At 43.1% G+C, this 24,880-nt stretch overlaps 1 protein-coding gene across 1 annotated transcript; it reads left to right on the top strand.

The window, feature by feature from the left end:
* Positions 1–9,440: 9,440 nt before the first annotated feature.
* Positions 9,441–20,252, top strand: LOC115144323 (integrin alpha-3-like). Its single transcript, XM_065002291.1, has 8 exons — positions 9,441–9,458; positions 10,052–10,108; positions 10,618–10,794; positions 18,046–18,162; positions 18,323–18,436; positions 18,546–18,635; positions 18,791–18,916; positions 19,737–20,252. Exons 1-8 carry the CDS (start codon positions 9,441–9,443, stop codon positions 19,821–19,823), a joined length of 786 nt encoding a protein of 261 aa, XP_064858363.1. The 3' UTR covers positions 19,824–20,252.
* Positions 20,253–24,880: the final 4,628 nt, after the last annotated feature.

Raw genomic sequence — 24,880 nt, 5'->3', positions numbered from 1 at the left:
CTTAGAGACTGTTACTAACCGGCTACCACCAGGTACTCTAATCTGCACCTTAGAGACTGTTACTAACCGGCTACCACCAGGTACTCTACCCTGCACCTTATAGACTGTTACTAACCGGCTACCACCAGGTACTCCACCCTGCACCTTAGAGACTGTTACTAACCTTCTACCACCAGGTACTCTACCCTGGACCTTAGAGACTGTTACTAACCGGCTACCACCCGGTACTCTAACCTGCACCTTAGAAACTGTTACTAACCGGCTACCACCAGGTACTCTACCCTGCACCGTAGAGACTGTTACTAACCGGCTACCACCAGGTACTCTACCCTGCACCTTCGAGACTGTTACTAATTGGCTACCACCAGGTACTCTACCCTGCACCTTAGAGACTGTTACTAACCGGCTACCACCAGGTACTCCACCCTGCACCTTAGAGACTGTTACTTACCAGCTACCACCAGGTACTCTACCCTGCACCTTAGAGACTGTTACTAAGACACCAGGTACTCTACCCTACCTAGAGAACCGGCTACCACCAGGTACTCTACCCTGGACCTTAGAGACTGTTACTAACCGGCTACCACCAGGTACTCTACCCTGCACCTTAGAGACTGTTACTAACCGGCTACCACCAGGTACTCTACCCTGAGACTGTTACTAACCGGCTACCACCAGGTACTCTACCCTGCACCTTAGAGACTGTTACTAACCAGGCTACCACCAGGTACTCTACCCTGCACCTTAGAGACTGTTACTAACCGGCTACCACCAGGTACTCTACCCTGCACCTTAGAGACTGTTACTAACCGGCTACCACCAGGTACTCTACCCTGGACCTTAGAGACTGTTACTAACAGGCTACCACCAGGTACTCTACCCTGCACCTTAGAGACTGTTACTAACCGGCTACCACCAGGTACTCTACCCTGCACCTTAGAGACTGTTACTAACCGGCTACCACCAGGTACTCTACCTGCACCTTAGAGAGACTGTTCTAGAGAACCGGCTACCACCAGGTACTCTACCCTGCACCTTAGAGACTGTTACTAACAGGCTACCACCAGGTACCCTACCCTGCACCTTTGAGACTGGCTACCACCAGGTACTCTACCTGCACCGTAGAGACTGTTACTAACCGGCTACCACCAGGTACCTCTACCCTGCACCTTAGAGACTGTTACTAACCAGGCTACCACCAGGTACTCTACCCTGCACCTTAGAGACTGTTACTAACCGGCTACCACCAGGTACTCTACCCTGCACCTTAGAGACTGTTACTAACCGGCTACCACCAGGTACTAACCGGCTACCACCCGGTACTCTACCTGCACCTTAGAGACTGTTACTAACCGGCTACCACCAGGTACTCTACCCTGCACCTTAGAGACTGTTACTAACCGGCTACCACCAGGTACTCTACCCTGCACCTTAGAGACTGCACCTTAGAGGCTACCACCAGGCACTCTACCCTGCACCTTAGAGACTGTTACTAACCGGCTACCACAAGGTACTCTACCCTGGACCTTAGAGACTGTTACTAACCGGTTACCACCAGGTACTCTACCCTGCACCTTAGAGACTGTTACTAACAGGCTACCACCAGGTACTCTACCCTGCACCTTAGAGACTGTTACTAACCGGCTACCACCAGGTACTCCACCCTGCACCTTAGAGACTGTTACTAACCGGCTACCACCAGGTACTCTACCCTGCACCTTAGAGACTGTTACTAACCCGGTACACTACCCCACCAGGTACTCTACCCTGGTACTCTAACCTGCACCTTAGAGACTGTTACTAACAGGCTACCACCAGGTACTCTACCCTGCACCTTAGAGACTGTTACTAACCGGCTACCACCAGGTACTCCACCTTGTACTAACAGGCTACCACCAGGTACCTTAGAGACTGTTACTAACCTTCTACCACCAGGTACTCTACCCTGGACCTTAGAGACTGTTACTAACCGGCTACCACCCGGTACTCTAACCTGCACCTTAGAAACTGTTACTAACCGGCTACCACCAGGTACTCTACCCTGCACCGTAGAGACTGTTACTAACCGGCTACCACCAGGTACTCTACCCTGCACCTTAGAGACTGTTACTAACCGGCTACCACAAGGTACTCTACCCTGGACCTTAGAGACTGTTACTAACCGGTTACCACCAGGTACTCTACCCTGCACCTTATAGACTGTTACTAACCGGCTACCACCAGGTACTCCACCCTGCACCTTATAGACTGTTACTAACCGGCTACCACCAGGTACTCCACCCTGCACCTTAGAGACTGTTACTAACCTTCTACCACCAGGTACTCTACCCTGGACCTTAGAGACTGTTACTAACCGGCTACCACCCGGTACACTACCCTGCACCTTAGAGATTGTTACTAACCGGCTACCACCCGGTACTCTAACCTGCACCTTAGAGACTGTTACTAACCGGCTACCACCAGGTACTCTACCCTGCACCTTAGAGACGGTTACTAACCGGCTACCACAAGGTACTCTACGCTGGACCTTAGAGACTTGTACTAACAGGCTACCACCAGGTACTCTACTCTGCACCTTAGAGACTGTTACTAACCGACTACCACCAGGTACTCTAACCTGCACCGTAGAGACTGTTACTAACCGGCTACCACCAGGTACTCTACCCTGGACCTTAGAGACTGTTACTAACCGGTTACCACCAGGTACTCTACCCTGCACCTTATAGACTGTTACTAACCGGCTACCACCAGGTACTCCACCCTGCACCTTAGAGACTGTTACTAACCTTCTACCACCAGGTACTCTACCCTGGACCTTAGAGACTGTTACTAACCGGCTACCACCCGGTACTCTACCCTGCACCTTAGAGACTGTTACTAACCGGCTACCACCCGGTACTCTAACCTGCACCTTAGAGACTGTTACTAACCGGCTACCACCAGGTAGTCTACCCTGCACCTTATAGACTGTTACTAACCGGCTGCCACCAGGTACTCATCGCAGTCCCCCCGATGATTAATATACGCCACGTCCGTGGTGTTGTTTGATCTGACCAGGACATGCCTTCCCCTCCGAATAGAGCAGGAACTGTTGGAGTGACAGGCGAACCGCCCTGAGCTCAAGCACATTAAATGTATTTTTATTTTATTTTTTCAATTTCACCTCTATTTAACCAGGTAAGCTAGTTGAGTTCTCATTTACATCTGCGACATGTCCAAGATAAAGTAAAGCAGTGCGACACAAAAAAACAACACAGAGTTACACATGGAATAAACAAGCGTACAGTCAATAACACAATAGGAAAAAATAAGAAAGTCTATAAACAGTGTGTGCAAATGGCGTGAGGAGGTAAGGCAATTTATATGCCATAGTAGCGAAGTAATTACAATTTAGCAAATTAACACTGGAGTGATAGATGAGCAGATGATGATGTGCAAGTAGAAATACTAGTGTGCAAAAGAGCAGAAAAGTAAATAAAATCAATATGGGGATGAGGTAGGTAGATTGGGTGGGCTATTTACAGATGGGCTATGTACAGCTGCAGCGATCGGTTAGCTGCTCAGATAGCTGATGTTTAAAGTTAGTGAGGGAAATATAAGTCTCCAGCTTCAGCGATTTTTGCAATTCGTTCCGGCCAGTGGCAGCAGAGAACTGGAAGGAAAGGCGGCCAAAGGAGGTGTTGGCTTTGGGGATGACCAGTGAGATATATCTGCTGGAGTGAGTGCTACGGGTGGGTGTTGTTATAATGACCAGTGAGCTGAGATAAGGCAGAGCTTTACCGAGCATAGATTTATAGGTGACCTGGAGCCAGCAATGCAGGTGTAGAAGCATGGTGGCTAGGAAAGACTCCCTAGCAAGGGCAAAACCTAGGAAGAAACCTAGAGAGGAACCAGGCTATGTGGGGTGGCCAGTCCAACATTGCCGAAGTCGAGGATCGGTAGGATAATCAGTTTTACGAGGGTATGTTTGGCGGCGTGAGTGAAGGAGGCTTTGTTTTGCAAAATAGGAAGCCAAATCTAGATTTAATTTAGGATTGGAGATGATTTATATGTGTCTGGAAGGAGAGTTTACTGTCTAGCCAGACACCTAGGTAATTGTAGTTGTCCACATATTCTAAGTCAGAACTGTCCAGAGTAGTGATGCTAGTCGGGCGGGCGGATGCGGGCAGTGAACGGTTGAAGTGCATGCATTTGGTTTTACTAGCATTTAAGAGCAGTTGGAGGCCACGGAAGGAGTGTGGTATGGTATTGAAGTTAGTTTGGAGGTTAGTTAACACAGTGTCCAAAGAAGGGCCAGATGTATACAGCATGGTGTCATCTGCTTAGAGGTGGATCAGGGAATCACCCGCAGCAAGAGCAACATCGTTGATATATACAGAAAAAAGAGTCGATCCGAGAATTGAACCCTGTGGTACCCCCCATAGAGATTGCCAGAGGTCCGGACAACAGGCCCTCCGATTTGACACACTGAACTCTGTCTGAGAAGTAGTTGGTGAACCAGGCGAGGCAGTCATTTGAGAAACCGAGGCTGTTGAGTCTGCCGATAAGAATACGGTGATTGACAGAGTCAAAAACCTTGGCCAGGTCGATGAAGATGGCTGCACAGTACTGTCTTTTATCGATGGCGGTTATGATATCGTTTAGTACCTTGAGCGTGGCTGAGGTGCACCCGTGGCCAGCTCGGAAACCGGATTGCACAGTGGAGAAGGTACGGCGGTATTCAAAATGGTCAGTGATCTGTTTATTAACATGGCTTTCGAAGACTTTTGAAAGGCAGGGCAGGATGGATATAGGTCTATAACAGTTTGGGTCTACAGTGTCACCCCCTTTGAAGAGGGGGATGACCGCGGCAGCTTTACAATCATTAGGGATCTCGGACAATACGAAAGAGAGTTGAACAGACTGGTAATAGGGGTTGCAACAATGGCGGCGGATAATTTTAGAATGAGAGGGTCGAGCTTGTCTAGCCCAGCTGATTAGTACGGGTCCAGGTTTTGCAGCTCTTTCAGAACATCTGCTATCTGGATTTGGGTGAAGGAGAAGCTAGGGAGGCTTGGGCAAGTAGCTGCGGGGGGTGTCTAAGCTGTTGGCCAGGGTTGGGGTATCTGGGTGACAATGTGCTCTCCCGTCCACTAGACATTTTGTCTGCGGGAACTCGCTAATTTTTCCCTCGGTCCCCTCGTCCAAGTGCCGATGCATTTGTGGCATGATGTGAACAGTACGAACTTGTGTCACTACCAAAGTCTAATGGTTTTAAATTTCTGTTTTCTAGTGTCTGGAAACTCACTTGTAGAATTCGCTTGCAGTAGGTCTCTTAAAAAAGAGAAGCCGTACAAGGTTATTAAAACAGAGGTGCCTAGTTATTCTTCTTTTGTTGATATCAGGCAACGTGCAACCTAACCCTGGCCCTGATACGCATTGTCTCCAAACCCCTCTGATTTTAAATCTAGTTCTGGTTTTGGTATTTTTCATTTAAATGTACGCAGCCTGTTGTCAAAAATGGATGGGGTTAGGATTTGGGCTAAATCAACTGATGCAATTGTGTTTTCTGAAACCTGGCTCAGCAAGTCTGTTCTTGGATATTTGATAAGGATATTTGTAAAACAAAATGGTTAGTTACAATGTATATCACACTGATCGAGTTAAGAAAGGTGGGGGTGTGGCTATATATGTAATGACTAAGTGTGGCAAATTCTGAAACTATAAACAGTTGGAATTTCTTGCTTTGAATCTTGAGGTTTAAAAGGGTCTCTCTATAACTGTGATTGGCTGTTATAGACCCCCCCCCCCCTCTGCTCTCTATGATGCATTTTCTTCTTTGACGCACCTTATGTCTAAACTTCTTTACAGTGAAATGATCTTGATTGGTGTTGGTTAAACCAGCGTCTGATGGTTTTTAAATGTTTTGTAATTCTATGAATCTTACCCAGTTGATTAACTCACCCACTCGCCCAAATCTTAAATGCCCAGATAAATCTACCTTGATTGATTTGATTTTGACAAATGTTCCACATAAATATTCTGCAGTTGGTGTTTTTTGTAACGATTTAAGTGACCATTGTGCTGTTGTTGCTGTTAGAAATTCTAAGGTTACCAAAACAAACCCACACTTTATTCATAAGAGAACTTTTAAGAGTTTTAATGAGCAGGCTTTCTTTCATGATTTGTTTTATTTTGACTGGAGCAAGAATTGAGCTTATTCTTGATGTGGAAACTGCCTGGAAATTCTTTCATTATGTTTTTTTCCAAATAGTAAACAAACGTGCCCCATTCCGCAGGTTCAGGGTTAAAGGGCGGGTTAATCCATGATTTTCATCTGAGCTGTCTTGTATTATTCACAACCGTAATCTAGTCTGGGCTAAAGCAAAGAAATCATGTTCTGATGCTGATTGTCTTATTTTTAGGCAGTTACGAAACAAGTGTTATTTTCTTCTCAGGAAGACCAAGTCTGAATATTTCATGTCTGTTACCATTGATAACCTGAATGACTCTAGAATGTTTTGAAAGGCTATTAAGTATACAATACCGTTCAAAGGTTTGGAGTCACTTAGAAATGTCCTTGTTTTCCTTTAAAACATAAATGAAATTAGTTGCAAAATGAATAGGAAATATAGTAAAGACAAGGTTATAAATAATGATTTTTAATTGAAATAATAATTGTGTCGTTGCTTTCGTCAAAGAATCCTTCATTTGCAGCAATTTCAGCCTTGCAGACCTTTGGCATTCTAGTTGTCAATTTGTTGAGGTAATCTGAAGAGATTTCACCCCATGCTTCCTGAAGCACCTCCCACAAGTTGGATTGGCTTGATGGGCAAAAAAGTTGGAGACTTTTATCTCCCTCACCAACTTCAAACATCAGCTATCCGAGCAGCTAACCGATCGCTGCAGCTGTACATAGTCTATTGGTAAATAGCCCACCCATTTTCGCTCAATTTAAGCGCTGTCCACAGGATATGACATGGCATTGCAAAATGGAGTGAAAGCCTTCCTTTTTCAAGATCCCACTTTACCCTGTACAAATCTCCCACTTTACTACCACCAAAGCACCACCAGACCCTCACATTGCCTCCATCATGCTTGACAGATGGCATCAAGCACTCCTCCAGCATCTTTTCATTTTTTCTGCGTCTCGCGAATGTTCTTCTTTGTGATCCGAACACCTCAAACTTAGATTTGTCTGTCCATAACACTTTTTTCCAGTCTTCGTCTGTCTGTCCAGTGTCTGTGTTCTTTTGCCCATCTTAATATTTTATTTTATTTTACAGTCTGAGATATGGCTTTTTCTTTGCAACTCTGCCTAAAAGGCCAGCATCCCGGAGTCACCTCTTCACTGTTGACGTTGAGACTGGTGTTTTGCGGGGACTATTTAATGAAGCTGCCAGTGGAGGACTTGTGAGGTGCCCGTTTCTCGCCTATGTAGATATTCCATAAAAAATCAGCTGTTTCCACAGACAATAGTCATTTACAACATTAATACACCGTATTTCTCAATTTTATGTTATTTTAATGGACAAAAAATGTGCTTTTCTTTCAAAAATATTTCTAAGTGACCCCAAACTTTTGAACTGTAGTGTATGTCAGGTAACAGTCATGTTAATGAATTGAAGGACTCTGTTGCTGCATATGACAAAACTGAATTGTTTCAATGAGCACTTTGTAGGCTGTTTGATTCTGTTTGATCCAGTGTCCTTTGTCTCTGTAAAATCCTGTGTGGATGAACCAGTGAGAGCTGGTCAAACATTTAGCTTTTTTCCATTCTCAGTGCAGGAGATACATAATAATGTCACGTTCTGACCTTTATTTCCTTTGTTTTGTCGTTATTTAGTATGGTCAGGGCGTGAGTTGGGGTGGGCAGTCTATGTTTGTTTATTTCTATGATTTTGGGATTTCTATGTTTCGGCCTAGTATGGTTCTCAATCAGAGGCAGGTGTCGTTAGTTGTATTCATAGTGTTCAGTTTATGTTTTTAAATAAACAACCATGGACACTTACCACGCTGCGCATTGGTCCTCCGATCCTTCTCGCTTCTCCTCCTCAGACGAAGAGGAGGAGGAAAACCCTTACAAATAAAGCCCTGAAATGCTTATATCAGAGAAAGCCTGCAGGTCCTGATCATCTTGATCCCTACATTTTAAAACTGGGAGCTGATTTCATAGCTGAACTACGTACATATCTGTTCAATCGAACCCTGGAATGTAATGAAATCCCAAGGACCTGGAAATCAGCATTTGTCCTACCACTTTTAAAAGGGGGAGATCCAACTCTTTTAAACAATTATAGGCCTCAAAGCTGTCACCCCTGGCGGAAAATACTTGAAACCCTTGTTAGAGAACAGCTAAAATCATTTGTTATATACTAACTCTATTTTATCAATGTACCAATCGGGTTTCAGGAAGAAGCATAGCACAATTACAGCAGCCATGGAGGTTTTAAAGGATATCACTGAAGTCCTTGATAAAAAAACAGCACTGTGTCTCACTTTTTATTGACCTCTCTATTGTTTTTGATACAGTTGATCATGCTATACTGAGGTAAAGATTGTCGAGTGTAGGTATTTCGGCTCATGCAGTTGCATGGTTTGCTAATTATCTGTCTGATAGAACTCAGTGCACTTAATTTGATGGGCTTATGTCTGTTAAATTGTCTGTCTGTAATGGTGTGCCCCAGGGCTCTGTACTTGGTCTCGTCTCATTCAGTATTTATATGAATCATTTAGACAAAAATATGCAAAATGCGCAACTTCACTTTCATGCTGATAATATTGTTATTTATTGTTGTGCCTCATCTCTCACAAAAGCTTTCCAGATTTGCAAACGGCTTTTTATACTGTTCAACATACCTTGTGTCAATTAAAGCTTGTCCTCAATGCTGACAAAACTAATGGTGTTTTCTAAAGCAAGAAATAGACCTCTTAACCTTTCACCCATTACTACCTGTCAGGGCAAGGAGATTGAGGCTGTAACCTCATATAAATATCTTGGAATTTTAAATGATGACGGCCTCTCTTTTCAATTTCATATTCAACAACTTACAAAAAAGTTTAAGCTGAAGTTGGGATTTTATTTTATGAATAAGGCCTGTTTTTCTTTTGAAGCCAGATGGAGGCTTGTAATATCAGCTACATTTATGCCTTTACTAGACTATGGAGATATTTTATATTTGAATGCTTCCACTAAGTGTTTGAGATCAATTTAACCCCTTTACCATGGAGTATTGAGATGTACTTTAAACTGCAAAACCCTTACGCACCACTGCACTTTATATACCAGGGTTGGCTGGCCTTCTTTAGTCACTCGTAGGCTCAGTCACTGGTATACTTGTATTTACAAAGCCATTTTGGGTTTACTACCTTTTTATTTGTGCATTTTTATTGTTCAGAAATGTGGTGGGTACTCTCTTCGTTTGCAGAACTTTATCCTGCTAACTTGCTAACTGTTCCAAATGTCCGAACTGAATTTGGTAAAAGGGCTTTTATGTACTCTGCACCATCGGCTTGGAACGCCTTACAAAATACTTTTAAACTCGAAGAAGTTCATCATTGATGAATGATTTTGAGGCTGATTTCTTGACCTGTTAATGTTTTTAATTAGCTGTTTAATGACTTCGTTATACTCCTGTGATTTCTATGGTTTTTACTAGATTACTTGTAGTTTTTCATGTTGTCTGTCTTTAATTGTGTAATGACTTCCATGAATTTGAAACAAAAGCTTGATGAGCCTGGGGATCAGACTCCAGAGCCCTTTATTTGTGTTGTGCGAATGAGGTGGTTGGCTTTCAACACTTATCAATTGGTTTGTGCAGGCTGAAGTATGGTGCTTTCGGATGCTATCAGACACTTTAACATTTGTAACAAGCATGGCAACATGCATTTGCCTCTGTAATTACAGACTGCAATTACCACCAGCTACATTTTGTTAGTACAGTGTAACTATGAATTATTACAATTGAATTACGATACTTATTACAGTGTACTTACATACTGTATGTAATTACGTTGTAATATGGACCCCTTAAAATGAAGCATTGGCATCTCTTCTCTATGTCTTCTACAGTTTGACCACCAAGCCATGCTCAACATCACTCTCAGATACTCCGGCGTGCACTCCCAGGTACATCCACCAGAGAGTGACAAAGGGTTGGGTGAAGTCTGACAATTGACAGGTCCATTGACTTTGATTGCTCTGTCAACTATGTTCTGTACATACAGGTAATAGTGTCATAATGCCAACTGATATTTACTCCTGAGGTGTTGAACTGTTGCACCCTCTATAACCACTGTGGTTATTACTAGACCCTGCTGGTCATCTAAGAAAGTTTGAACGTACTCTTTTAATCTCCAGAAGAGGAGAGGACTGGCCACCCCTCGGAGCCTGGCTCCTCTCTAGGTTTCTTCCTAGCTACACTGCTTTTTCTTGTGATGTTGTGGGGGAAGAGACCCAAATAAACTGGATCACATTACAGAACATTTAGATATAAATTATTTATGTAGAATAGACATGCTTTGTAGTCACACAGAATGAGGAATCCCGTAAGCTCTGTATACATTGTCATATCTATATCTGTTCTGTTGCCATGTGTTTTTCCTGTGGTGGCTGTGATACCACCGTTCTACCACCAGGTGCCAGTGGAGGGACAGCCTCTGGGTGCGCTGGGGACCCTGGCCATGGAGTTTGAGTGGCCCCACGAGGTGACCAATGGGAAGTGGCTTCTCTACCTGACTGAGATCGTCACCAAAGGAACAACTGAGACACACTGTGTCCCTCCAGGGGACATTGTCAATCTGCTCAACCTCACGGTGAGTTATGAGTCTATAGAGGCCACAGAAACAGGTGCTAATTTCTAGTGACTTTTGAGAAAAGGACACAGACAAATCTTAACATACAAATGGGAAAATTTACAAGGCTAAGGGGGCCTTGCAGAGGGGCACTTACTCTGGTACAGTCTAATCAGTCTTTGGGCCATGGCCATTCATACTGTACTGAATACCAGTCTGACTGTTAATGTGGATATATTCAATTAAACAACCATTTTCTACTCTTTCTCTGCCCCTGCCAGGTTGTTACTAATGCTGCTCTGCATAATATATGGTTTTAAACATAATGTCATATTTTCAACTTATAATATAGTTATTATACTGTAATAATAACCATCAACACGCACAGTTCAAAACTGTTTTAATTATAAAAAGGTCAAACTGAAATGAATCAATCTCCACTCCACAATTATCAAAAATAAAATATCATCGTGGCCGACTCTCTCCTGCATTAAGTTCACACATGCAATACACCCTCGAGACCATTCATGATCATTCAGTCTATGAACTATGAGCTTGGAGAGGCACTTCTCACTGTCTAACCTGTTGGTTTGTAGCCTCTCTCTCTCAAACTGTCTGTCCATGGGTATCATCAAGTCTGCCTCTCCTCCAGAGAAACAGACAAGCGATGGGCAGAGCGGGGATTATATAGCTCAGTGGGTTTGTGTTGGGCTTGTTGTTGATAGAAATGCCATGAATTGAACTGACATGATTATTTAGAATCAGAGAGGCATGTTTGTTATAGATAATACATTTCCATCTGAATGTTGCCCAATGTTATGTCCGTCCTCTGTAGTATCTGGGATCTACATCTGTTTATATTAGTTACTGTGCTGTTACTAAGCAGTAATGCATTACGGCAGTGTTACGTTACTACACCTAATAGGAAATGCACATGCGCACTGGAATGCCGGGAACTGTAGAGCACAAGTTTTTTTTTGACTAAACGACAACTAACTGTACGCCCGTCTCCTGCCTGGTCATTTCTCCACAACACAAATATTACAGTGGCGACGAGGTGATTAAACTACATAAACGGACATTGCTTGAAGGGAAGAATGTTGCGTGAGTAATGAAACTCAAAAAAAGTATGTAATTCGTCAGTTATTTTTTATTTTCTTTCGCCAGTAGAGTAGGCTAGCACTGCTAGTACAGTATTCAGGAGCTGCCAAGTAGCAAGACTATTGGAGTCCAGAATAGCGACACTGCCCTCTGGTGGTTAAATAAAATAAACTGTCATTGAACCCATTGAAATTAGGCGATCTCAGTGGAGAAATATTGTCAAGGGGAAGAAAAAAAAGGAAGAAGGGACGTAACACGGTGTGTACATTAATACAAATGAGTGCAGTGAATGAAGTAATTGCAGAAACTTCTGAAGTGAAGAAGTAGATGAATATTCAGAAAATTAAGGAATATAAGGAAACTGAACAATTAACTGTGAAAATGGCAACCATTGGTCGAGTACCAGAGTTTGAGGCTATAAAAGAGGATTTTGATTCCTATTTGGAGCGTTTTGAGCGTTGGCTGGCTGCAAATGAAATCAAAGATGGAAAGAAAGCAGACGTATTTCTCAGTGTTTTGGGTCCAACTGTGTATGGATTGCTGAAAGGTCTCATTGAACCAATGAAAGCAGTGGAGTTGAACTATGCAGAACTGACTGAAACTCTTTCAAGGTATTTCAAGCCTAAGCCAATTCTCATTGCAGAACGTTTCAGATTTTACCAACGTCACCAGAGTCAAGGGGAAACCGTGGCTGACTACATCCTTGCTTTGAAAAGGCTGGCAAGTACATGTGAGTTTGCACGATTTCTTGATGATGCTCTCCGAGACAAGTTTGTATGTGGTCTCACAGGTGAAGCATATCACAGAAGGCTCCTGTCAGAGAAGGACCTGACCTTTAAGAAAGCCTGTGATATAGCACTTGGACTCGAGCTTGCCCACAGGGATACTATTGAGCTATCGGGACATGCAGAACGTCAGAAAGGTGTTCACAAGGTCAGTGATGCACGTGGTGAAAAAAGCTCACAAAAGTCACACTTTTTTCAGTCCCGTCCTCAAGGTTACACAAGAACAAAGCAGCCCACATCTCAAAGGTCTAAGCCAAGTTGCTACAGATGTGGGGGAGATAATCATCAGCACAGTGAATGTCGATTCCAAAAGGAAAAGTGCCACAATAGTGGAAAGGTTGGACATTTACAGAGAGTGTGTAAAGCCTCGAAACGCACAGCAAGAGCGCACAAAGTGTCAGGCACAAGAAGAGGAAGGTACAACTGAAACAGTAGTGGAACTGTTCACAGTGTACACAGCTCAACAACTAAAAGATGGAATCTATCTCAACATGGAGTTAGCGGGAAAACCAGTAAAAATGCAGCTGGACACCGGAGCGTCTGTATCCCTGGTTCCAGAGAGACTCTACAAAGAAAAACTGAAAGAGTGCCCTCTTCAGCCCGCGTCCATCCGCCTTTCTTCATACACTGGTGACACTATTCCTGTGTTAGGGCAGATCCAGGTACCAGTCCGGTATGAGGGGAAGGAGTGGACGCTACCGCTTGTCATTGTTAAAGGAGAAAAATCAGCCTTGCTAGGCAGAAACTGGCTACAAAAGATCAAGTTGAACTGGGGAGAAATCTTCAGTCTGAGAAATGACAAACCAGTGAGTCAGGCTACACTCACTAACATGCTGGAGAAGCACAAAGAACTTTTCAAAGATGGCTACGGTGAAATACAAGACTTCACAGCAAAAGTCAGAGTGCAAGAAGGAACCAAGCCTATCTTTCACAAACCACGTCCAGTTCCCTATGCTCTTAAGGAAGCAGTAGAGAAGGAACTGGACCGCCTACAGAAGAATAACATAATAACGAAAGTAGCGAGGAGCGACTGGGCCGCTCCGATTGTTGTAGTCCCAAAGAAAGACAAGACCGTCAGAATGTGCGGTGACTACAAGGTCACAGTAAATCGCTGCATACTACCAGAGGAATATCCACTACCAAACGCTGAAGATCTGTTTGCCACTCTAGCTGGTGGGAAGGTTTTCAGTAAGCTGGACCTGGCATTCGCTTATCAGCAACTGAAGCTGGATCCGGAGTCAGAACAGTATCTGACCATCAATACACACAAGGGGCTATTCAGATTCAATCGCTTGGCCTATGGAATCTCGACAGCTCCAGCGATATTCCAACAAACAATGGATCAGATCTTGGACGGTATAGACCATGTTGTGTGCTTCATGGACGACATCCTCGTGTCAGCACCAACCATTGGAGAGCACCTTGTAGTGCTGGACAAAGTGATGTCAAGACTGGAGAAATACGGAGTGAGAATGAAACGCAGCAAGTGTGAGTTCCTCCAGGACTCAGTGGAGTATCTCGGATACAAGATTGATGCACAAGGCCTGCACCCAACCAACAGCAAGGTGGAAGCAATCGTAAATGCTCCAGCACCCACAAATATCTCAGAGCTGAGGTCATTTTTGGGGCTCCTGAACTATTACGGAAAGTTTGTGGCAAACTTGTCCACATTGTTGCATCCGCTTCACCAACTGCTGCAGGCCGATACAAAGTGGAATTGGTCCCCACAATGCGAAGAAGCATTCAAGACTTGCAAACAGCGTCTGCTAAAGAGCAAGTGGCTTGCCCACTATAGATGAAGCTGAGACTCGCGTGTGATGCATCTCCATACGGAGTAGGAGCCGTCATCTCACATGTTCTACCATCAGGTGAAGAACACCCTATTGCATTCACGGACTCTGTCACCAAGTGAGAAAAATGATGCTCAAATTGAGAAGAAAGCTCATGACAGACACTCAAAGACTGTCAGAGAATTCAAAGAGGAAGAGAGGGTGATGGTACGTGATTTCAGACACCCCAAGCACCTGTGGAACTCAGGTGTGATCTTGCAACGCAGAGGACCTTTGACTTACCAAGTCCAAATTGGTCATCGCCAGGTCAACGTTCATGTGGATCATCTACTACGGTCCAACGCCCCAGCAGAGACATACCGAGAGAACAAGAACAATAACGACCCCCAGGACTATTCTCCTGACTGTGGACATACGGAAGAGACAGAGCCTGACCTTCCACCCGAACCTAGCCCACCACAGGAAGCCCAGGAGGAGCGGAGATATCCTATTCGAGAGCGAAGGGCACCTCAAAAGCTTGACCTGTGAGTTGAGCTGGTTAAGGAGGTAACGGACAGTAAAACAAACACTTTAATATGTCCTAGATAAAAGGAAAGAAAAAGGACATTACCTGGGTTAGTTATTAGGACACAAACTCCATCTTCGGGGCAGAATAATCCCCTGGATTTGTGCTGGGCTCTGAAAAGTCTGCTTCAACCCAGTAGTTGAAAAATGTTTAAGAATGCATTGTTCAGATATTGCATTAGTAGTTACCTAACATATTTACCTTGTTCTCTGGGAGTTAAACACTATGGGGGAGGAGTGTAGTATCTGGGATCTACATCTGTTTATATTAGTTACTGTGCTGTTACTAAGCAGTAATGCATTACGGCAGTGTTACGTTACTACACCTAATAGGAAATGCACATGCGCACTGGAATGCCGGGAACTGTAGAGCACAAGTTTTTTTTTGACTAAACGACAACTAACTGTACGCCCGTCTCCTGCCTGGTCATTTCTCCACAACACAAATATTACATCCTCCAGCTGAACAGGGAACTAGAACCAACAATTATGGATAAACTGACAAGATAGCTAGCATTTATTTTTGCCATTGACATGAAATCAGTCAAAACACCTCAAAACAAGACATGGTATCAATAACAAGATGAAATGAGCTGAAACGAGACACAATTCCCCGAATGGCAATTTCTTGTCATTTTTGCAAGCAATTTGGCCATCTAGAATCACAACAACATGCTGACTTTTGCCCCAAGGAAACGCACACGCCGGTTTCATGAGATGCCAGCTAACCCACATATAGAAATGCATTTATTGACTACAGTCATTTTCTGCCACATTTATTTTATAACAGACCCCTTAATGCACACTTTTACATTACTTTATGTGAGCTAAACATAACAATAAAAAGGCTTCAAAGCCTCTCAATGGCCAATACATAGCATCAGCAATCCAGGGTTTCTACACATCATTGTTATAGAACAGCGGGCTGACTTTTTGATGACACTTTCCAAATTGTACAAACATACAGGGCATTCGGGAAGTATTCAGACCCCTTGACTTTTTCCACATTTTGCTACGTCGCAGCCTTACTCTAAAAGGTTATCAAAATATTTCATCAATCTGCACACAATACCCCATAACGACAAAGCGAAAACAGGTTTTTAAGACATTTTTGTGTGCTTAGGGTTGCTGTCCTGTTGGAAGGTGAACCTTCACCTCAGTCTGAGGTCCTGAGCACTCTGGAGCAGGTTTTCAGCAAGGATCTCTCTGTACTTTTCTCCATACATCTTTCCCTCGATCCTGACTAGTCTCCCAGTCCCGTCTCCCAGTCTACCATAAAGGCCTGATTGGTGGTACTGCAGAGATGGTTGTCCTTCTGGAAGGTTATTCCATCTCCACAGAGGAACTTTGGTGCTCTATCAGAGTGACCATCGGATTCTTGGTCACCTCCCTGACCAAGGCCCTTCTCCCCCGATTGCTCAGTTTGGCCGGGCGGCCAGCTCTAGGAAGAGTATTGGTGGTTATGAACTTCTTCCATTTAAGAATGATGGAGGCCACTGTACTCTTGGAGACCTTCAATCCTGCAGATATTTTTTGATACCCTTCCCCAGATCTGTGCCTCGACATAATCCTGTCTCAGAGCTCTACGGACAATTCCTTCAACCTTATGGCTTGGTTTTTGCGTTGACATGGACTGTCAACTGTGGGACCTTGTGTAGACAGTTATGTGCCTTTCCAAATCATGTCCAATCAATTGAATTTACCACAGGTGGACTCCAATCAAGTTGATGATCAATGGAAACAGGATGCACCTGAACTCAATTTCAAGTCTCATCGCAAAGGGTCTGAATACTTATGTAAATAAGGTATTTAATTTTTTATATATTTGCAAAAATTCTGAAAACCTGTTTTGGCTTTGTCATTATGAGGTATCGTGTGTAGATTGCGGAGGATATTTTTATTTATTTAATCCATTTTAGAATAAGGCCGTAATGTAACAAAATGTTGAAACAGGGAAGGCGTCTGAATACTTTCCGAATGCACCGTAGAGTGCAATGACTGTACATGTTGTGGAAAAGGCGTGCTGGCTGCTCATGTATCACCATGCATGCTACGTTGTGTCAAGCATGGTGGAATGAAAACAGCCGCCCCCGCCCCATTCTGTGCGCCACGGAAAGGGGTACTTTCCGCTTCATGAAGTTAACACATGTAATAAACCCTCTAGACTTAAGGTGCTATCAGTTCATCAGAGATCATATATGATAATTCAGATTCACACTATGACAGATCATCAGCCTATGAACTCTATGGGCTTGGAGAGGCACTTCTCAATCTCTTACCTGTTGATTTGTGTCCTCTCTCCTTCTCTGCCTGTCTGACACAGCAAAAAATGACTAAACTAACAAATCTACATGTAAAGCTAACTAGCTATTAGCCAGGAGAAATCTTATAGTTGCTCACGTTCATTCACATATCAAAGTTAATTCACATTCACAAACCTTTTACTTAAACATACTTTGTTGTTGCCAACAACAATTACTTCCCCCAGTGCAGTGAGTAATGATGGTGGTGCTACACAGTGCTTTTTCCCCTGACTCACACACTGCCACACTGCTTGTAACAACCAAGAGTGAGAACAAAGCAGTCAGTGGGGGCGGGGGAAGGGACACATGTTCCAGCAGCGGAGGCCTCTTCAAAATAAAGGTCCCTCAACTAATCTGGTGACTTCTCTTGCAATGGTTTTATTTGATTTATCTAACATAATCTATGTTTACACCCACAGTTAATCACCAATATTTGGAATAAGGAATACTATTTGGAACAAAACACCCAATGAAACCAGACTTGGACCTGACTCACAAGTCTAAAATAGGCTAAATATGAATTATGTCTGCACAAAGATAGACTGAAAAGGTCAATGATATTTTGGGAAGTTATGCAGGGGTTGTCTTTATTTCCATACCAGTAATTATGTGATGCAATGTTGTTCTCCCCTCCCACCTCCTCTCCTTTTTGTCTCTTCCTCTCATCACTTTTTCTCTCTTATTCCCCCTCTCTTCCTCTCCTGTCTGTCTCTCTCTCTCTCTCCCCAGTTGTCCGAGAACAGGAGCAAGCGTCCCAAACGAGGGGTGGAGGATGATCAACCTCATATCATCGAGCCGCAGGCAGCCATTACTGTGCTGACACGTCGCAAAGAAACCTATCTACTGGTGAGGACAGGAGATTAGAATAATTAACCATTAGTCCATGATCTATTAATTCTGATACTGAATATAACATAATATCTAGACAGATGTATGGTCAATTAGAGGCTATAGACACAACGTTGGTGAGCTTTCACTTCATTCTTAGCTTGTCTGTGTTGTGAAGGAATGTTCAAAGTGGACGGCCCACTGTGTGACGTTCACCTGTCCCTTGATCAACATGTCTACCTCTGCCAATATCATTGTGGGGTCAAGGGTGTGGAACAGCACTATGCTAGAGGTGAGAGGTCAGAGGTTAAAGCAATACTCTTGGACCAAAAGAGTCAAATTGCTAAGTTGTATTGCATCCAGTAGTGTCATGAACATAACTTGTTGTGTGTGTTTGGCAGGACTACAACAATGCTTTGAGGATCAAGGTTAGAGGTCAGGTCACACTGAAACTGGTGACAGACATCAAGATGGAAAGTGAGACCAGAGAGGTTAGTGCCTTGATGATAATGGTAGCTGATGATGATGATGATGATATGTAGACAAATGGTATGGATTATATGGATATTGATCATGCTATTCTTCTCCTCGCCTCTCTCTCTCTTTCACTCTCTCCATCCTCTTCCCTTTCATTTCCATCCTTCAGTTCATAGTGGACATTGACCCAGTCCTTGAAGAGGAGACACCTTACGAGGTTCCCTTGTGGATCATCATTATTGCCGCGGTAGCAGGGATCCTACTGTTAGGAGTCATCAGTATCATACTATGGAAAGTGAGAACCCTAAGGACTACTTTTTGATCAATACCTACTGTATAGACTGGTTGGTTGTTTAGCAACAAAACCGACGGGTGGCAACTGTGGGGCAAAACAGACAGGGTTGGCTTAGAATGTTGACAACATGGAAATTATATTTTGTCTCCAATGTTTTTTGAAAACATGAACACATTTGCATAATGAGCACTTGTTGCCTCTCAAATATATCGTTACAGTTGATAGTTACACAGCTAGCACATTTTTTCCATATTAGCATTGACATGAAAAAGACAAGATGAAACTAGCCGAAACTAGCCATTTACGATTCCCAACATGGCAGTTTCTTGTCACTGTTGCTAGCCATCTGGCCATCCAGAATCACAACAACTCGTGGACTTCTGCCCCATAAAGGTGTGCACATTGTTTTGGTGATGTTGTCAGCTAACCCATCTCATCCTGTATTTGTATTCTTATTCTATATCATGTTTGAATGTATAACTGTTATGATATTGTATCTTGCATATTGCTTGCGATGCAACAGTATCCTGTCTCCCCCAATGTACCAAGGGAAAAACATTTCTATGTAGCCTACTGTACATGTGTGAGTGCCTTTTCATATTGACTGTTTTTTTAATCAAATATGTTTTTGCACTGTACAGTGATACTCCATTACACTCAATTGCGCTAGCAGGCTAGTTTTAGCATGATACCACTATCAAATAACCTACAGTATGTATAAGTGCTGCCCCTTTAAAGACAGTGGCACTAGCTCGCTACCGCTAGCTAGCCATTAGCTTCTCCATTTAGCTCCAGTAAACTGTATCGCATGGTCCCCCAGTGTGGTTTCTTCAGGAGGGCCAGCAGGCCAAGGCCCAGAAGGCTGAGAATAAGATCCTGCCCTCAGAGGCTGACTGAGGACTACTGAGACAGGAGAGGCCCCCACTGAGGGACCATGCAATACTTCTCTAGGGCTCCTGGGTAATGCAGTCCTTTGGCCTCTGCCACTGGCAGCTTCGGGCACACTAGACGTAATGGCGTGTAGATTGTGGGATGTAGTTGGTTATAGGCAATTCATGTGTTGAAGGGGAATTTGGACTTCTCCTATACTATTTTTTTCTTCACTGTCAATTCTAATGAGCTTTTATTTCACCCTTATTTTTTAGTCTGATAGATTGTACTTTGCCTAAATTTCTCCTTGTCTTTTCAACCTCATTTACTAAGTATCTATTCTACTGCATCTCTCACTCTCTGGATGAATGTCTTTACTCTCTCTCCTCTTCAATCTGTTTTTTACTCTATGGGAAAATGTATTTCTTTTACTGACCTACATGGTCTAATTTGGTCTAATTCCTTAGTTTAGCCTCCAGATTTTGTAATTGTTACATGAAAAAAAAATCAACAATTCCAAAATCAACCATATTTGAATATGGCTTTCCCTAATGTGTTGTCTGTCTTCCCAACAGCTTGGCTTCTTCAAGTGGGCCATCTACTACCAGATTATGCCAAAGTACTATGGAGTGAAAAACCGTAACGCAGAGCGCTACAAGTTCAACATTGGCTTCCAGACGGAGGATGCAGGCAAAAAGCCCTGGATCACCAACTGGACAGAGATGCAACGTTACTACTACTGAAACCCTGACCTTTGACCCTGAACTCTCGACTAGTCTCAGGAGTGAGGTGATGGAAGAACAAAAGGGTTTTTGTGATGTCACACAACTTGGAGGTCACAGCACTTGGACTGACTGATTCTGGAACTTTTCTCCATTGTGTGCAAGTCTCCATAGATTTCATCAAAATATGTTGGTTATTTTTTGTGCAATGTGCCAAATATGAGTCAGAAATCACAATGTTTAAATTGTTTTTGATGAAAGGAGTGTTGTACATTGTGGGTAGGGTGTGTTCAAAAATCCCAGTTTGGTTGTAAACACAGGCTAATTTGATCTACTGTATATTTGCAGGGTTAAAAGTTGACATTTGAAGTTTAAAGACCCTGTTATTTGCAGTTGATCTAGGTTGGACAGAAAGCACATTGCAGGAGTAGAGAAAGAAATGGCATTGTTTAGGTGGCCCTGCTTGCCCTATCTATCCTCCGTATATCTACTTCTCACTATGACCGCTAAGCACTCCAGAAGGAAGACATAGAATAGCCTAGTAGTTGTTTCTTTTTATGCTCCATCTTTTGAACTAGACCATATTTGGTGATGGGATGGTTGGAGAGCACTTGAATTCTGAATAGTTGACAGAAGATGAACGCGTCACTAAATGATCCTTTATTTCACTGGACTGTGTGGTTATGACAGTAGAGCTCCGTTGCTGTTGGTCTAGTTGTAATCGTATAGAGGGAGTCATGACACAAGTGTATACTGCAGGCCTGTAACCTGCATGAGATTACTGTAGGTGACAGCACTATCGGCAGGCTAGAGACAACCTACAGAGCGTGATTGAAGGGGTTTTAGGTTTTCATTTTCTCTGAGTAATTAATAAACCCTACGGCTCTCTCCAATCTTTACCGCTGAAGCGTTACATTGCGAGATGGTAATGTTCGATTGAACATATGCAGCGTTTACCGTGAATGCAGTCTTGGCTAACGTGGGAACATTGCCTTGACATTTCCATCACGCTGGAGCGCTGAACCTCCGCCATACGGATTGAATAGAGCCCCAGTGTGCAAATGACTGACTGACTGAATGACTGCATTTCTCCTGAGTCATTGACGTTGTCACATTTTACTTGTGTGTTTTCTTTCACCGTTCTTTACTGCGCTTCGTGTTTGATGGGCAGCAGAGCAGATCTCATTGTGGTCAACCTGCAGAACTAATGCCCACAGAGCAGTTCTCAGTCAACAGAGAGTAGATATTGAAATCCAAAAAGGAAGTGGGAAATCTGAGGTTGGTCGATTTACAACCCAGCCCCTATTGAATACACAGTGGGATATTGGTTATGTTGCACTTCCTAAGGGTTCCACTAGATGTCAACCGTCTTTAGAAAACTTGAATGAGGCTTCTACTGTGAAGTGGGACCGGATGAGAGCTCTTTGAGTCAGTGGTCTGGCAGAGAGCCAGGTCTTGGTCATGCGCATTTCATATGATAGCGACCTGCGTTCCAGTGCTTTTCTACAGACAATGGAATTCTCCGGTTGGAACGTTATTGAAGATAAAAACATCCTAAAGATTGATTCTATACTTAGTTTGAAATGTTTCTACGACCTGTAATATAAATATTTTTGAAGTTTTCGTCTGACGTTGGCTGGACCTGCACGAGTTTTTGGATTTGTGTACTAAACGCCCTAACAAATTTAGCTACTTGGACATAAATAATGGACATTATCGAACTAAATCAAACATTTAATGTAGAACTGGGATTCCTGGGAGTGCATTCTGATGAAGATTATCAAAGGTAAGGGAATATTAATAATTATATTTCTGATTTCTGTTGACTCCAACATGGCGGATACATTTTTTTTTCTCCCTAGCGTCGTTCTCAGATTATTGCATGGTTTGCTTTTTCCGAAAAGTTTTTTTTAAAATCTGACACAGCGGTTGCATTAAGGAGAGGTATATCTATGTCTAACAATTGTATTTTCATCGCCATTTATAATGAGTACTTCTGTAAAATGATGTGGCTCTCTGCCAGATCACCGGATGTTTTTGGAACTAGTGAACGTAACGCGCCAATGTATACTGAGATGTTTTAAATATGAACTTTATCAAACAAAGCATACATGTATTGTGTAACATGAAGTCCCATGAGTGTCATCTGATGAAGATCATCAAAGGTTAGTGATTAATTTTATATCTATTTGTGCTTTTTGTGACTCCTCTCTTTGGCTGGAAAAATGGCTGTGTTTTTCTGTGAGTTGGTGGTGACCTAACATAATCGTTTGTGGTACTTCACTGTAAAACCAATTTGAAATCGGACACTGTGGTGGGATTAACAAGATTACCTTTAAAATGGTATAAGATACATGTTTGAGGAATTTTAATTATGAGATTTCTGTTGTTTTGAATTTGGCGCCCTGCACTTTCACTGGCTGTTGTCATATCGATCCCGTTAACGGGATTGCAGCCCTAAGAAGTTAAATCCACTTCAGCCGTGAAGTGGTAGGCTACACAAGCTCACAGAACGGGAGTGCTTAAGCACTAAAGAGTTCCAAACTACCTCTGAAAGCAACATCAACACAAGAACTGTACGTTGGGAGCTTCACGAAATGGGCTTCAATGGCCGAGATGTTGCACACAAGCCTGGCTTGTAAAGCTTGCCACCATTGGACTCTGGAGCAGTGGAAATCAAGCCACACCATCTGGCAGTCCGATGGACGAATCTGGGTTTGGTGGATGCCAGGAGACCTGGCCCAATGCACAGTGCCAACTGTGAAGTTTGGTGGAGGAGGAATAACGGTCTAGTGCTGTTTTTCATGGTTCGGGCTAGGCCCTTTAGTTCCATTGTAGGGAAATCTTAATACTACAGCATACAATTACATGCTAGATGATTCTGTGCTTCCAACTTTGTTGCAACAGTTTGGGGAAGGCCCTTTCCTGTTTCAGCATGACAATGCACAAAGCGAGGTCCACACAGAAGTGGTTTGTCGAGATCGTTGTGGAAGAACTTAACTGTCCTGCAGTTGAGCCCTGACCTCAATCCCAACAAACACCTTTGGGATTCATTGGAACGTCGACTGCGAGCCAGGCCTAATCGCCCTAATCAATAATGCTCTTGTGGCTGAAAGTCCCAGCATCAGTGTTTCAACATCTGGTGGAAAACCTTCCCAGAAGAGTGGAGGCTGTTATAGCAGCAAAGGAGGGATCAACTCCATATTAATGCCCATGATTTTGGAATGAAATGTTTGACGAGCAGGTGTCCACATAATTTTGGTCATGTACTGTATATTGAGGCAAAAAATTTGACAGTGTAGCCTACAATTAGCAAAATATAACTCAATAGACTGAACATGACATTTATTTAAATGTATAAACCCTGTTTAGCCTATAGGCCTACTGAATGTATCTTTTAATGCAGTCATCTCGGGTCATTTGAAACATGTTTTTATGCTTTGCTTGTTTGTAACATTTGCAAAGACATTGACAATTTTATAATTGTAGTCAGCTTCGTTCCGAAGTTATTGTCTGTCAGCTTGATTCTGTTTAGCGGATATCTTCTGTGTATAAAGTGATGCGGAAAGGCAAAAATAATCTAAAAATCTAACGACTCACTTCGGAAGCATATCTGTTTGTTCAGATCTATACAATCAGATCCGCCTAAGCCAACATCTGCATGGCGGTTGTTTTTGTGATGTCGAGGTAGAACTGTGTTAGAGCTGTCAAATCCACAAGCTGCTCCTGGCATTTTACCTAAAGTGGACATTGCCGTTGTCAAATTAAGAGAAATCCCATGCAGCCTTGTTTACAACTCCGAACACTTGGAATGTGAGATGTTGTTCCGTGACAATGATCAAGAGCAGCTGCTCACTGATTGGAAGGTTCCAAAGCAGTTACACCTCCAAAACATCAGCTATGCGCGTATAGGCTATCGCCGGTTAACGCTTGATCTGATTGATAACGATCCTTTTCAAGTGCAACTTTACTAAAGATGGAAACAGCTTGGAGATGTATCGATGCACCTACGAAGGTTCTAACGACGAACTTGGCCTTAAAATGTTTTTGGGAAAACGGGCCTAGAACCCTATGAGCCCTGGTCAAAAGTAATGCAATAAATAGGGGATAGGGTGCCATTTGGTATGCATCCAGACAGTTGGGTGACCACTCCAGTAGCTGTCACCTGAGACACCAGAGATATTCTGCTAAGAGATTCTTTATCCAGTCATCTGTGGTTGCTACAGAGGTTCAATTGACTCACACAGTGGCTGGGGAGGAAGGGGGATGTATAGTGTATGGTGGTTATTTTATATTGTGCTTTTTCGATGTACTATAATGAAATATTTTTTTTAATTACCCCTTATTACTACCCCTTATTTGATTTGAATAT

The sequence above is a fragment of the Oncorhynchus nerka genome, linkage group LG16, assembly GCF_034236695.1.
Source record: "Oncorhynchus nerka isolate Pitt River linkage group LG16, Oner_Uvic_2.0, whole genome shotgun sequence".
In the NCBI taxonomy this organism is placed as follows: Eukaryota; Metazoa; Chordata; class Actinopteri; order Salmoniformes; family Salmonidae; genus Oncorhynchus; species Oncorhynchus nerka.
Note: the sequence above shows the minus strand (reverse complement) of the source record. Positions and strands in the feature narration are given on the sequence as shown.

What these genes read in the sequence shown, in the direction of transcription:
- LOC115144323 (XM_065002291.1), top strand. An exon ending in GGAACAGCACTATGCTAGAG is followed by an intron (nt 18,437 to 18,545) that starts GTGAGAGGTCAG and finishes TGTGTTTGGCAG; the next exon opens with GACTACAACAATGCTTTGAG. An exon ending in TCAGTATCATACTATGGAAA is followed by an intron (nt 18,917 to 19,736) that starts GTGAGAACCCTA and finishes ATGGTCCCCCAG; the next exon opens with TGTGGTTTCTTCAGGAGGGC.